This window comes from Schistosoma mansoni, chromosome 2 (assembly GCF_000237925.1).
Source record: "Schistosoma mansoni strain Puerto Rico chromosome 2, complete genome".
Classification (NCBI taxonomy): Eukaryota; Metazoa; Platyhelminthes; class Trematoda; order Strigeidida; family Schistosomatidae; genus Schistosoma; species Schistosoma mansoni.
Window position 1 is genome coordinate 31,818,903 of NC_031496.1, and position 16,674 is coordinate 31,835,576.

The 16,674-nt window shown below is 38.9% G+C and overlaps 1 protein-coding gene across 1 annotated transcript; it reads right to left on the reverse strand.

The window, feature by feature from the left end:
- Positions 1–8,994: 8,994 nt before the first annotated feature.
- Positions 8,995–12,795, reverse strand: Smp_122790 (hypothetical protein; the record flags this gene model as incomplete). Its single annotated transcript, XM_018796384.1, has 4 exons — positions 8,995–9,087; positions 10,416–10,598; positions 11,983–12,164; positions 12,324–12,795. 4 exons carry the CDS (start codon positions 12,793–12,795, stop codon positions 8,995–8,997), a joined length of 930 nt encoding a protein of 309 aa, XP_018650602.1.
- Between the last annotated feature and the right edge of the window lie 3,879 nt (positions 12,796–16,674).

The window sequence follows — 16,674 nt, forward strand, 5'->3', positions numbered from 1 at the left end:
TGGTCTAGCTTCAATTGACTCATGATTTCAACTTTGAAAAATACTGAAATCTCCACAAATCCCCTTCTAAATATAAAAGATCTTAAGAAAACAAGATGAAAGTAACTATAGTGAATAAAAAACCGATATCTATAATTCTCAAATTCAAAGTTAATGACGTCGTAACCACAATCATCAGGAGGCTTAACACTGCATTAGCAAGAACTTAACCGTCAGCCAAACTAACCGAATCATAGGTTGAAAAGCACTCCTTTCATGTTATCCCCAACTGTGTTTATAAATCAACGTGTACCTGTCAAAGCAGCTACATTGGCCAAATAAAAAAAGGGTTTATCTTATATTTTTTGAACATGTTACAAAAAAGTCTTAGAACAAGATAAAGAACGACTTTAAACAGTACAATTACCAAACCTATCTTGGATACAGGATATCAAACTGATACCTTACAATCTTTCAAGGTGATTAACAAACAGCCAAACTCCTGTCTTCTGAAGTTTTAGTAAGGCGTTGCTATCAGGCGTCAAAAAATCTGATTTATATGTTCAAAAGTAGATGCTTACTAATCTTTCCTTGCCTTGGTGACAAACATACCTTCGTTGTATCTAAAAGATAGTTTTTTCAACTCTTTATTGCATTTATTACATCATAATGTTCTTTTATTTTGATTGTTTTCTAGATTAGTAATCTTATTTCACTAACTGAGTTCTACTCATTTTACTCTTATCAACGTTTCTGACCGTTTCAACTTTTTTTACAATCAATGTTGTAGAATGTTCTCCTACATAAGGCGTATATTTATGACAGATAAAAGTTAGACATTAACATCGTTGGATGCTGTCTCAGTGGTCTAGTGGTTAAGCGCTCAGGCGCGAGACCGGTAGGTCCTGGGTTGGAATCTCGCGAGTGCGGAATCGTGGATGCGCAATGTTGAGGATTCCCACAATAAGACGAAACGGCCGTTCAGTGCTTCCAGATTTTCCATAGTCGTTTAGCTTCAATTGATTCATGATCTCAACTATATACTAAAATATTCACAAAACCCTCTTCTCAAAATAAAAAAGAACGAATCGAGCGAAGAAATTTTTCCCAATTAGTTTTTCATCATGGCTCTACACTAACATATATATGATTCAATAAAGGAATAACACTCATCGAGTAGATACGTTACGTAATAATTATGTAATGACATATCGATTATTCGTTGGAAGAAAGAGGATTAATACTAATCAAAGTAATTAAATTCATTTAGTATTGTTTGTTTGAATCTTCCCGTCGATGTGTTAGGACTGCAGCTGGCCAGTCTCTAATTGGCATATTTGCACACTGTGCGTATTGCCTCGATATAGCCTTAATTCACAAGCATTGTAAGCAAAGATGGATAGTGACTATCAGTAGAATTCAGTTTGACGCACGTTTTGTCCTATTTGGGACTCGTCAGCTGGATGTACCTGCATCTCAAAGTAATTATTCGAAAATTAAGCAGTTCCTACGTTGCATAATATGTAAAAGGAGAAGAAAGGACTAACAAATTATTTTGATGAATAGTCAGTAATATAGTAGTTATGTAAGAATCAAGAGATGAATGTAGAGAAGTCAAATATAAAAATGGAAGGAATACAAAAATTCTTCACACAAGTTCTGCTACAGACTCCGCTATATCGATGACCAGGGTAGCGAGAGTCGTTGTACAAACTTCTTTTGGATACAAAGGTTCGGTTTGTGAACATGGATTGCGATGGCTTCAGCTATATGCAAAAGACGAACTCATAAACCATGCGGTAAATTTGATGGAATATGGTAGATAACCTTAATTCAGTCCAACTTGGTGACCTGTATCCACTAAGTGAGCGAGAATAGAAATCTTAATCACCTTTACTTGTCGTTTGCTCAACCTACACGGATGGTGTTCTGTTATTCGTTGACGAACTTACCGAATTGTACACCCTATATAACTGGCTCCACAGGAGCAGTTGAATTTGTAAATACACATAGATGTGACGAATTGAAGCAATCTGTCTATATTAGCAGTTCTTATTGTGGGGGCGGTTGTAGAAGACGGTACTTCCTTTCTTAACCTCTGTGTCACGATTTCTTCCATAGCATCGTTTAAGAGTTGTAATTTTAAGAAAAATACCTTCTTCGGAACGGTAGGTACACTTGTCTTTCTTTTTGTCTCCTTCATGTATTTGTCGGTGAATTTCATTGGGTATCCATTCCTACTAAGCATATTTATGATATTCAGTCTGTTTATTTCCAGCCATATAGAATGGTGAAGCCTAGTTGGCCCTTCTACAGAAGAGTGCTACATCGAAGCACGGCGGGATAGCTGTTTATGCATTGCTTATGCAGAACCATTACATAGCACTCATAACCCATTTTTTATCTTTTTGTTTTGTTTTTGTTTGGGCAGACTCGTTTTTTTACCACTCTTTTGAACCTTCAGTAATTATGCAATGACTCTTTGTAACATTCGTAATCGTTCTCGGGTATTGGTCGAGTGGTTGATTAGGCCGATCTCCACCACCCGAGATATCGCTCACGTTAGTCCATGGAAACAGTCCCATGATCCAGGAGGTACGATGAGTACGTGTGAGTCGGAATTAGCCTCCTAGCCTTTCAGTCTGTTAAATTTATTTACACCGTTGCTATACTATACCGGTCTATCTTCAACATAACTTCCAACTAAACCCTCCTTTCATGTAAATAATCTAAACTTATTATGTTATTACAATTTTTAAATATCACAGGTTATAATCAGCTGACACGAACCAAACCAAACAAAATAAATCCATATTGATCTATTACAATCTTTGTTCTCTTTGCTCTCTTCAAAATGATTAAGGAAATTATGTATGTGAAATAAGGTGAATATTAAATTGTGGTCTGTATTTCAATAGTTGAGTACTTAATATTATTATCATTAGTAGTAGTAGTATTAGTAGTAGTAGTAGTAGTAGTAGTAGTAGTAGTAGTAGTAGTAGTAGTAGTAGTAGTAGTAGTAGTAGTAGTAGTAGTAGTAGTGGTAGTAGTAGCAGTAGTACTTTTTTATTGTTAAAATATACCTAGTTTGTTTAATTGCTTCAATAAACTGACAAGTATTGAACATGCTTTTCATCTAAAAGAAGGACTTTATTATTGAACATTAAGTGTTTATTCACAAAGGTAATAAGTAGTGAGTACATCTATTTTGGTTACACTTGTACAGTATGAATTCTAAAATTGTATTAGTTTATAAACAGATTATCATTTAAGTTTATTGATTAGATTATGTTATATCTCGAACTTAGATTTCTTAATCTGCCGTCTAATACTTGAGCACTCGAACGCTAGAACCCTCCCAAGTCACAATTCAGAAGACAGGAAACAATTAGAAGGAATGTTATTCCAAACAGTGTTGATTGTAGTGAAAAACTGTCAAGTACGTATAGTTTTTAGTAGAAACGAAATCATCATTATAGTTATCCAATCCGCACACAGGGAGTTATCGACATTGTCCAATAGGGAAGCTACACGCAGTGATTCTAGAATATTCTTCCAAAAGCCGATTGAATGTAATATGTCCGGCTCTTTTTGGACTTCTTAGAGCTTACTCAACTTCACCTGTGGACCATCCTTACAGATTGATTACAACTTGTAAATTGTATTGTAATCATCATCATTATTATGTCATCCCTTGCATATAGATATCATTTCTGAAGGCAGTAATTAATTTCCAATTCTTCAAAGGTTAGTTGCATATAGATATACTGGTTAACAGCAAATTACTAAATCTTACAGTGATAGTGGACATAGAATACACAAGATTTCTTGATTACTTAAATGTCTTTAATTCTATGTCCGGATCCGTTAGCCAGACACTACCAACAACCACCTACTGTGGGAGAACACAAATCAGATTCCAGTGGAGAAATAATTCAGGAAGAAGCACTGGAAGTGGATAGGACACACTTTAAATAAATCACTCAGCTACGTCACAAGACAAGCCCTCACATGGAAACTTGAAGGACAAAGGGAAAGCGGAAGACCAAAGAACACATTACACCAAGAAATGGAGACAGACATGAGAAGAATGAACAAAAATTGGATAGAATTAGAAAGGAAGGGGGAGGACAGAGTGGGTTGTAGAATGCTGGTCGGTATCCTATGCTCCATTGGGAGTAAAAGGCGTAATTACGTAAGTAAGTAAGACAGTAAGTCAGTAAGCACGTAAGTAGGTAGTTAAGTAGCAACTGTTATGAAATCAAAATCTAAGCTTTCCAGATGATTTCTTAGCAACCAGCTACAAAAAATGTTTGATACTTATTGACTACAATTTTTTTTTCTTAAATAGTTCACTGATTAAAATCACACCATAAATCTAATACTCCTTGTAACTATGCATACAGATAAACAAATTAGTTTGACCTTGTTATTGAATTGAATTATGCTGATATGAATATTTTAGTTACGCCTATTACCTCTCGTGGAGGAGTATAGACCACCCACCAGTGCTGGTTAGCGTTTTCTCAGCGAGTTAGTTTTCTACGGGATGGGATCGCTAAACCCATGCCCAACCCTCCTCCTTAACCTGGGCTTGGGACCGGCAGTAACTCTATAGGAGCTACAGGCGGAGTTGAATATTTTAGTAGAAAGTTTATATGGTTACTTTCCTGAAAAAAAACTTCATTAACAAAATAAGCTTGATTTTATTCACACTTACTTAAATTGAATTAATGTCTACTAACACGTAAGATACCGTCATTAAGTGTTATAAACGGTAGGATACTTGTTATAATGCCCCCAAATGCCCTGGTACGGCCGAGTATGGGGAGAGTCTGCTCTCCCTCTCCAAATGCTCTAACATGGCCACGCGTATATAACCTCTATCAGGGAAGTCCTACTGACTGCCTTCTCGTGGCATCACAATTGATTACAAAATTGAGAGGACGAAAAGCGAATGTTCGACGCTTTAGTCGGGTTGGTGGACACGGAAAGTCCACCTAGGGCAGTTGGAAAACCCTGATTCCAAACCAATGGTGCACATGGGCTCCAGTATCCTGAGGGAACAAATGGCCACCGGCTACCATGGACTTTATCCCCTTACGATGCTCCACTACCTTGTGGATCAGATCTTTGAGTCAAAGGCTCGGGGCGTGACCCCCTGAGAAAACCACTTGTTTCAGTTTGGACACCTGGTCAGTATCACAATCCTCACACAAATCAAATAAGATTTGCACGGCGCATATGTATCTGTTGCTTCCTTGTACCAATAGCTATGTGTTGAAATAAATAAAAACATGTTATAACAGTCCTTTTACTTTTTACATGTATGTAGGACGTCAATGTACCTTAGACGAATATCTACACTAGATGATTCCCTCCCAGTATCCATTCTACAGGAATTCAACACAACTCATATCAAGAACACGTGATTAGCCTGACTAGAACGTCAATATATTTCCACACACCCAAAATCCGACACAATCCAATAACAAGGAACAGTCCATCGGTAACAGTCAGGATAGGGGAATATATAACACATAACACCTGTCATCCTATCTACATGTCTAACTCAGCAAAACAACCAATCATCATCATTCTCATCCACACATCATTTTGTTTTCACCATTGATCATATCTTGATTTAGTAGTTGTATTAAAAGTAGGATAATTTGTGCTATGAAGAGTAATCTCAATGGATCAATCATTGGTGAAATTTGTTTTTATTATAAGAACTTGGAATCATTTGTGATGGAATAAAACTGACCTCCTGTTTTAATTTGTCTTATTGATTGAATGCTATATTCAGATGCTAGGCTAGTCGCGTAACCCCCAAGCTAAATCTACACAGCAACTGGAACACGAGAGAGAAAAGGTACAAAGCATACGAGAAGCACTTTACTCCAAAGGTTCATTTATGTACAGAAAATATAGGGTTTTTATAGTATTTTAGAAGTCCTTGGATTTTTCTGAAAATTCTAGAATACTACAAATCAAAGTAGCAGTGTAGTAATCAGTCAATCAGAAAACTCTACATGTGACTTTTCACTTTCGTGGTTTTCCTGGCAAAATCTCTAGTGAACATTGATTAGATAAAATGATCCTTAGTGTTTACTGAACCTTTCTTGTCTATTGCGAGAAATTTTCAGGACCGTCCCAACATGTTCAATCTGCATCCAATGTGTTTCACTGATCCCAAGCAACTCCAGGTTGTATCTTTTCATTTCTACAGCGAATTGGAAGACTCTCCCTGTCTCTCACATTGTACGAACATTTCATGTACCTAAATTAATGGTTGCACTGGTTGTCAGAAGAGGCATCAGCCTCATGACTTCCGAAGGAACTCAGTTTTCATCATGAGACGTCATAACTCGCGATATTTCTAGCTATACTTTTAATCAAACGCTGATTGGATAAAATGCTTCTTAATGTTTCCTGAGCTTGTCATGTCTATTGCGAGAAATTTTCAGGATCGCCTCAACAATTTTCACTAGAGATTTCAAGCATCTTGAGTTATATGTAACTGTCGGCTATGAATACTTCAATGTAGGACAGTCCAGAATGTCGAATAAATGAAAAAAACTATACAATTGAAGTTATGGCTTAAAGTGAAATCTTTAGTAAAAATTACATTCTAGTATATAGAAGTTATCGACTAAATGAATGGAACAATAATCAAAAGCACTTCATGGTTCTCATTCAATCAAATATTAATTATCAGACGGGGGTTTTGTGGAGATTTTAATAATTTTATAGAGTTGAGATCATGAGTTAATTGAAGCTAGACCACCATGGAAAACCTGGAAGCACTGAACGGTCGTTTCGTCCTATTGTGGGACTTCTCGGCAGTGAGCAATTTAGTGGATAGGTTGCAGTTAGACATTAACACCGTTAGATGCCGGCCGGCTCAGTGGTCTATCGGTTAAGTGCTCACGTGCGAGACTGACATGTCCTGGGTTCGAATCTCGCAAGGCGGGATCATGGATGCGCACTGCTGAGGAGTCCCATAATAGGACGAAACGGCTGTTCAGTGCTTCTACGTTTTCCATGCTTGTCTAACTTCAACTGACTCATGGTTTCAACTATGAAAATAATAAATTGCCATTTTATTTTGGGACAATTGTCGGAATTTTATGATACACAAAACAATCTTTAAGTTATCTAAACTTTCAAAAATTATCCAACTAGAAATCGAATGTTTCTTTTTTTCAGTCTAATTGCATATTAAACAGCCATATTTTAATTAGTCATGGTGAATAGTTTATCTTGAGGTCACCACCTTTGATCTGATCAACTTTTAATTATTCTGACCTAAAACTTAGAGTATTCTAACCAATCCCCTAGAGTTGACTTAGCTCTAAGTACTATATGATATAACGAAAACGTTAATGGGGTAGTGTAGTAAACCAGAACGACCAGTTAAGAACAAAGAAGGTAAATTAATCTGCGAAATTGAAGAACAGTAAAGCAGACAGAAATATTTGAAGAGGTCTTGAATAGATTAGTCCCACTAGATATCAAATAAGCATTTACAGATGTTATTCTACCACCGACCGAAGAAATCAGATTGGTCATTGGACAACTCAAGAGTAGGAAAGCAGCAGGAACTTTCAACACAACAACTGAAGCACTTGATATGGAGACCCAATCAGAGATAGCCTAATGAAAAGCTCAAGCAGTGGCAATTAGAGGTCATCTAAAGGTCAAGTGCATTTCATTGGGTCAATTTCCTAAGGATGGAGTGGTATATATATAAATGAGTATTTGTGCATTCTGTCCAGTAGACCAATATACTTTCTCGTTCAGTGTGTACTCGCTGAAGTAATCGGTTGGGGAAATTAGAGCATAGCGCACCGTGTACCAGTGTGAGATTTCGGACAACGCTCGTCACAACAACACTGAATTAAGACATGGAAGTAACTGCAAAGGTACTCCCCACTTTATTCAGAAAGATTTGTGAGGAAGAAAACATGCCCACAGACTGTAAAGAATGTGTTGGGGTGATCCAGAAAATTTCTCGCAATAGACAAGAAAGGCTCAGGAGACACTAAGAAGCAATTTATCCAATCAGTGTTCACTAGAGATTTTGCCAGAAAAATCACGAAAGTGAGAAGTCACATGTAGGGTTTCTGATTGGCTAATTAGTATACTGCCAATATGTTTAATAGTGTTATATCTAGAACTTTGATTCTTGCTATGCTGCGTACTACTAGACTATTGAACGACCGAACCCGAAACGTCGCAAGAGAGAAGACTAGTAAGTAGGAATTTTATTCCCCCAAAGTGTCAAAATATAGTACAAAAATCTCATATATTTATAGTCTTTTGGCTGAAAGTAAATCATCATTTCGGACAACCGATAAGCACATAGGGAGTCATTCTTATCCATCCAATAGGGGAGATACACGTCGACATTCTAGAATGTTCTCCTAGTGGTGATTGGATGGAATGTCTTCGGCTGTTTCTGGGCTGCCTAGAGTTTGTCAACGAGCCATCCTTACATCTCTCTTTGAAGTCTGTGACGTATGACGTTTTTTGGATCTACATGAAACATTGTTGTTTCTCTCCTTTTTCTGTTCAGCGCCCTTATCGGATGGCACTTTCACTCTTACGTTTTTCAAGTCGTTGGTTGGGGCCTTCTTTTGGGCTTTTCTACTTTAAATCTACCAGCATGTGGAACGGTAGTTGTGTATCTAATGTTGCTGTTCATATGAGATTTCTCAAAAGTGCGCATCCAGGACTTGAACTTAGGACCTTGAGTTTCACGCGCAAACGCTTAACCTATGAATCGCAGAGCCTGAGTCCAATAGTGTTAATGTTTAACTTTAATTTTGTTGTACATCAAAGTAAATCATTATCTTATCAATAAACAATGTAATATACATTTATTAAAATTTTATTAATGTACATAATCTCATATCATTGAATAGAATCATGAGTAACAAGTCGAACATGACTAACTAGCCAGATGATAGCTGACATTTATGCTTTAGGAACGAAAATTTACAAAAATATCTATAGTTTAAGTTGATCCGATTTAGTTTTAAGCATTGCACGAATAGCTCGTGCTCTCATTTCAAGTTCTGTAATTTCTTGATGAACTAAATCCTATAGTACATAATGAAATTAAAAAGAAAATTGTGAACAGGTAGGAATTGAAATAAATATAAAGTAATTATGAATACATTTAAACTAAAATAAGTAAAATATGCCCCCAAACCCCTTGGTACGGCTGAGAGTGAGGAGAGTCAGCCCCCCTCTCCGAATGCTCTCAGATGGCCACGCGTATATAGCTTCTGCAACGGAAGTCCTACTCAATGCCTTCTCGTCGCATCACTGTTGTTTACGAAATTGGGAGGACGAGAAGCGAATGTCTGGCGCTTTAACCGGGTTGGTGGACACCGAAAGTTCACATAGGGGAGTTGAAAAACATATATTCCGAACCAATGATGTACATGGGCTCCAGTATCCTGAAGGAACAAATGGCGTATGAACCAATTGTTGGTCACCGGTTCCCATTTGACCGCATCTCTTTACGATGCTCCACTACCTTGTGTATTAGACTTTTAGGTCAAAGGCTCCGGATGTGACCCCCCTAAGAAAATCGCCTGCTTCGGTCTGTACACTCGGGCGTTATCATAGCCCTCACATAATTAAATGAAATGACAATTTTTTGTGTGGCGCATATATATCTGGTGCCCCCTTGTACCAATATTTATGTATTCAAATAAAATAATAAATCTCTATTACGCAACAGTATGACTCCAACGAATGAACAATTCTTATTTTAAAGCAATAAATAGCTATTGTAAGCAAAGATGGATAGTGGCTAGCAGTGGAATCCAGTTTGACGCGTATTTCGTCCTATTTGTGACTCGTCAGCCGGATGTACCTGTATCTCAGAGTTGATGTTCACTCTATGACTCGAACCCAGTACCTTTCGCTTCAAATGCCATCGCGCTATCCACTCGGCTACTGAGTCCTGATAGCCACTTGCTTGTCCGATGGGGTGAAGTTTAAATCCATTTACTATTGTTTGTTTGAATCTTCCCATCGATGTGTTAGGACTGCAACTGGTTAGTCTCTAATTCAAACAAACAATACTAAATGAATTTAATAAATTACTATGTTTGTTATGTAAAGGAATGAGCAATATTGTGATTAATGTTTTCGCATAAATTTCCTACTGCTAATACAAACATCGTACTACTAATACAACCTATCAGTAGTATGAATCAGTCTAAAAGTGTATAAAATATAAACAAAAATCTTATAACATAGTTCTACAGTATGATTAGAAAGGACATGATGTAGAGCTATATACTCACAAGCAGTGAGAGATCATGAACTATCAAGGATCGGGCTCAGAACTATTTAGGTCATTGATAAGCTTAATACAATAAAGAAAAATAATTGTAATTGTACATTACACATACTACTAAATCCTTTGAATCTGATATATGACAAGTTTCTCCAGTTGAATGTTTTTCCTCCGTTCTAACATCTTTGGGACTTGTACAAGACCAGGATTTTGTAAATGATTCTGAATTTGTATGAAGTTTATCGCTAATAATCCCATGATCAGTGGCTTTTTGGATATCAAATTGATTTTCAAGTACCTAAGAAAAAAGGAATATTTCTTAAGTAAAGTAATCATTCAATAAAGCAAATAATAAAAACGTTGATTTCTCATTCCTACAAAAGGTAGGATAGATCAGTGGTAACGTCTCTGACTGTGAAGCTAAGTGACCCGGGACCGAATCCGTTAGGGAGCACATCAGTTCCCTCAAGATTACAGGTGCACCCTGTTGATGAGTGCCAAGTAGCACGGAACCTAGGTCCAGGGTTTCTTGTTGACTATCTTCAACTACCATTTTATCTTGACATAGTAAACGCAATGTCGAGTCACGTAGACTGGTGGACACATTGCAACTTAATCGATAAGATTCAATGTGCACTAAGAAGGATCTGACATATATAACATTGATCACCACCCAGTGATCAATCAATTGTAAAAACTATTCCAGGGATTTCAGTACATTTTTGCAATATTTTGAGTAAATGAAAAATATCCAGTTTAAATATTCTAGTCGGCTTTTTTATTATTGACGTATAATTGGCAAACTTATTGTTCTTTGAATTGATTACACTAGGCGAACATTAACAAAGCTTAATCTGAAAAAACGGTGTTTTTATTTTAGTCAATGGGTCAAGGAAAAGAAAAGGATAGAATAGTTTCGTTCACAGTATTAAAGTCAGAGTCGTGGATTATTATCACAGAGCATGAATGTATCAGATGGTAAACATAATGTTATTTGGAGAAAATTTGTTGGAATACAATTGTGTTTAATGAATACAATGAACAATGCATATTGTAAGCAACTGTCGATACACTGACTGTAGAGCGATTATGTAAAAATAAATAACTCAATTGTCACATCAAGTAATAGTGACTTACAGATAACATTTACTTTCAAAGACCATGTTTCACAGCCATAAGGTAAACTATGGCGACCTGCTGTGCAATACACTTCCCCTTTGCTAAGGTGACGGACGTGTCACTCCTAAAGAGCTTTAACCAGGCATCTGGCAATTTTCGAGGCTAATATTTTAGACATTATATTATTCAAAATGATCGCTATATGACTGTCGAAAGAGGTTTTTACCCCCTATAGACTGAAACGATCAGTGATTAGGACCAGTCAGATGAGATTGCAACAAGTCCAAAGATTCCAGATAACACTTCAATCAATCTAACTGCTAAAGTTGAACATTAATTTTGAAGATATATTTATAGGCTAAATTTTAATCTTACTGAGGTCTTACAATATCATTCAGTCCATCTGATATAAATTTAAAAAGGTGAACTATTTGACATCAAATTTAAAGGGAATTAATAAAAAATGAGAGTAAAATTCCGAAAGCTGATCATAGGATGTTAAGTAAGAGACGATCTTATTGAACAACAAAAAGTTTCAAGAAAAGCTACTTTAAAAAACTCACTGAACACAAGGCAGTAGTTGAATCAGCATCGTGAAATTGCATTTCAGAAGTCATTTTACATACTGAATTTGGTTTAGGAGAATGAGAGCAGTTATCTTTTTCGGAGTTGGCAATCTCACTTTTGTTACCGGGATTACGAACCAATTCAACCGGATCAAGGTTTACTGTTCCACTTAGAATGGCTTTTATTTGATCGATTGACAAATCATTCAGCTCCTGAATACATCTATGCCACAACTCCGAAATCCCAAGTTGGTAATCACTTCCGTCAAAAGATACATAGGGTTGGACAATACATGAAACCTTGGAGTTTTTATCAGATGAATGTTTCATATCCCTACGTTCTCGTCGGGCACATATTGACAGTAAATTAGCAGACACCAGATCTTTGAGCTTAGATGGACCGATAGAAATCCAAGCTTCAGAAAGAAGCTGATAATGATCGTCAATAAAGTGATCGAGCTGAAAAATTGGCCTTTCTTTGTGACAAAGACTTAAACCGGAACGAAGATTTTCAATACTGTTACGTAAGGCCAGGATCTCATCTTCGCAATTGTATGGACATCCACAAGATGCCAATTTATTCTTATGCTTTTCAGAACGATTACGCTTCTTATCAGCATCAACCATATTGCATACTTTTTGAGTAAGATTGAGTATTTTATCTTTTTGACGACTGTTCGATGCATTTCGATTAACTGATCTCTTTTTAACTTTCTTACGATGTGAACGACCGTGGGGTTTTGTGTGATAAGTTTTATGCTTTTCATTTGATGAACTTGAAGAGCTGTAGCGAGAGTGAGAACGACCCATCATTTATCATAATAAGTACTCTAAAACTAACTTTAGAAGAGTATAACAAACTTACATTAATCCCTTTCAGATAAAATGATGCAGAAAATAACTGAAACAATATTAACAGTTCACGAGATGACATGTTAAAAACGTACTTGGTAATTTTATTTTTATTATTTTATTTAAACACATAAATATTGGTACAAGGAAACACCAAATAAATATGCGCCTCACAAATTTGATTTGTGTGAGGGCTGAGATACTGCCCAGGTGCCCGAACTGAAGCAGGTGGTTTTCTTAGAGGGGCCACATCCCGAGCCTTTGACCTATAGGTCTAATCCACAAGGCAGTGGAGCATCGTGAGGAGATGCAGTCCCATGGTAGCCGGTGACCAACAGTTGGTTCATACGCCATTCGTTCCTACAGGATACTGGAGCCCATGTGCACCATTGGTTTGGAATCATGGTTTTCCAACTCCCATAGGTGGACTCGCCTTGTCCACCAACCCAGTTAAAGCGCCGGACATTCGCTTTTCGTCCTCTCACTTTCTTAAACAACACCCCCGCCACGACCCGTTGCTGCTACTTTGACGTGGTGGTCGGGCTTGCCTGTCGTGATGATCCAATCGAGCTATGCTGACTGGAACAATCGTTCCTCAAGGTCCTATCATGCCAGACAGGTCGGTTGAAGAGCGGTGAGACTAAAAGCAGCAATCCCAAGGTCTGAAGGCGAAGTCGTACTGCCGACTGTACAGAGGTGTGAAAGCAGTAAGGTGTTTCCTTCAGACAACCAGCATGACAGCGATGCTGCCTTCCCACAAGGAGGGGTGGGGTGAGAAAATGTCGACCCTAAAAATGCCCACCTCGCCTTATCCCACGGATTTCCGTCTCCGGCGGTAAGGTCCTTTGAAGAACGGAGCTAACACGTCAAAAATCCCCCATAAAAAGGCCGTGCGTGACTGGCCTCAAGCAATTGTCCCTTGGGCACTGCGGTCACGCTCCCAGGTCGTTAAGACCAACACTAATCCAACTTCTTTTCCAGGTCCCTCAAGAAATACCCTTCCACGGTGTGGGCAGCCGGGAAGTGATATTAGCCCTCATACCCACAACTGCACTCGAGCCCAAGTCGGTCACTTTCAAATCCTTCCTACACCTAATAACACTCTTATCTCCACGACTAACCCTTCCCACGTCCTTTTATCACCTCGCACCGCTAAAGCAAACGATTTCAGTACACGGAACGTTGTTTCTGGTCACCTGAAACCACTCTCCAAACTACATGTAGGAACGTTTAATGTCCGAACATTGTGCCAAATAGGACAACAGGCTTCCTTAGCTAGGACTCAAGAATCTTACACCATCGATGTGTGCTGCGTCTCCGAAACGCGCATACAAGATCCGAGTAGTGTCATTCATTTGACCGCACCTAATCAAAATAAAGATTCATCTCGATACACACTTCGTGTATCTGGAAGCCCTAGTGCTGCTTCCCGTGGCCTCGCTGGAGTAGGTATAGCATTAAGTCCTAGGGCAGAACTAGCTCTTTTAGACTGAATCCCAGTAGACAGTCGTCTATGCGCTGTTCGACTAAACGGATCAGTAAGGACGAGGAAAGATAGGGACACTTATCGTTGCCTCTTCGTCGTCTCTGCCTCTCTCCCACTGACTGCAGCTCAGACGATATAAAAGATGAGTTTTACAGGAAACTTTCTGACCTTCTCCGAAAAGCTAGGCGTTCTGATGTAGTAATAGTAGCAGGTGACTTTAATGCTCAAGTAGGTAAACTAAGCGAAAGGGAAAGACACCTGGGTGGATCTTATTGTGTTGTGGCGAAAAGAACAGATAATGGCGACCGTCTGTTGCAGCTGTGCTCAGATAACCGCCTATTTCTTGCAAATACTAACTTTAAGCATAAGGAAAAACATCTTTTGACATGGCGACCCCCGAATTCGTCCCAACGTTAGACCCAAATAGATCACATCGCTATCAGCCACCGATGGAGGGGCTCGATAGAAGACTGTCGCTCATTCTGCAGCACATGTTTAGATTCAGATCATGCTCTAGTGCGAGCACGTATCTGTCTGCGTCTTACTGGTCGTAGGAAAGACACTGCAGGGAAGCCTGTAAGGGTTCTACTTAATGATAGCCAAGCTAAGAATATATTTCAGGAACAACTAGAAAAACAGTTAGGCAGCCATGTAAGTTGTGTCCACCCCGAAGCAGCGTGGAATGACATCCGAAAAGCTGTGGAAACAGCAGTGATATCCACTAGTAAGGTAGACCATAACGTTAGGGAGAAACAATGGATCTCGGCAGCATCTACCGCACTGATAGATGCTCGTAAACTCATCCCACCTAGCTCTGAACATAACGAAGAGCGGAGTCAACTTAAGCGCAGGCTTATAAGAAGCCTACGTAATGACAGAGAACAGTGGTGGGTAGCGAAAGCAAGAGAGATGGAAAAGGCAGCGGCAATAGGTAACAGTAGGCAGCTATTCAGACTCGTTAAAGAAACCGGTATTAGGAACCCGAATATCAGTGAAACCATCTCAGATAAAGATGGGCATATCATTCATTCTCAATCCAGGAGATTGGATCGATGGGCAGAACACTTTAGGGATCAGTTCAACTGGCCTTCAGCTACACTTCAATTACCCACGATCCCCAGTCGTCCTGAATGGCAAGGTAATGTAAGTCCTCCAACCCTCTGCGAGGTTAAAAAAGCTATAGGAAATCTGAAGCGCGAAAGAGTAGCAGGCCCTGACAGGTTGACCCCTGAGATTTTTAAGGATGGTGGTCCAGTACTAGCAGTGAGATTGACTGAGGTCTTAGGTAGAATCTGGGAACTGGACGTAATTCCATCTGACTGGTCCAAATCGCTGATTGTGCCAGTCTATAAGAAAGGACAAACACCCTCTTGTAACAATCACAGAGGGATCAGTTTGACTAATATAGTGTCTAAAGTATTAGCTTCAATAATACTAGGTCGCCTAACCAAAGCTCGTGAAGAGCAGACTAGAGAAAACCAGGCTGGTTTTCGACCTGGACGTGGTTGTATAGACCAGATATTCACCTTACGTCAGGTCCTAGAACATAGACACAAATTCAGACGTCCCACAATAGTAGTATTTCTTGACCTTAAGGCGGCATTTGACTCCGTTGATCGTGAGGTTCTATGGCAGTGTTTGTCAGTGAAAGGAGTACCAAAGAAGTACATTAACCTCATAAAGGCTCTCTACTCGAACACAACTGGTTGAGTTAGAGCCTATGGCGAACTGTCATCAGAACTGATTACCTCTAGTTGCGTTCGTCAGGGCTGTCCACTCTCCCCATTCTTGTTTAACTTTGTCATTGACATACTTTTAGAGATAGCACTTTCATCATCTCAATCTCCAGGAGTTGAACTTTTACCAGGAGGCTCACTTGTAGACTTAGAATACGCCGACGACATAGTTTTACTCAGTGAAGACGCTGACAACATGCAGAGTCTTCTGACCACTATAAGCAAATATGCAGGCATGTTCGGGATGCGATTCTCTCCCTCGAAGTGCAAAATGTTACTTCAGGATTGGGTTGCAGCGACACCTGAACTAATGATAGGGAGTGAAGTAGTTGAGCGTGTAGACCACTTCACTTATCTTGGGAGTCTCATCAGCCCTTGTGGTCTGGTATGCGACAAAATCTCAGCACGGATACAGAAGGCTCATCTAGCTTTCGCCAACTTGCGTCATTTATGGCGTAGGCGAGATATCCGTCTAGCAACCAAACGACGAGTTTACTGTACAGCAGTTCGCTCCGTCCTACTTTATGGCAGTGAAACATGGCCAATAAGAGTAGAGGATATTCGTAGGCTACTAGTGTTCGATCATAGGTGTCTTCGACGCATTGCTCGTATATC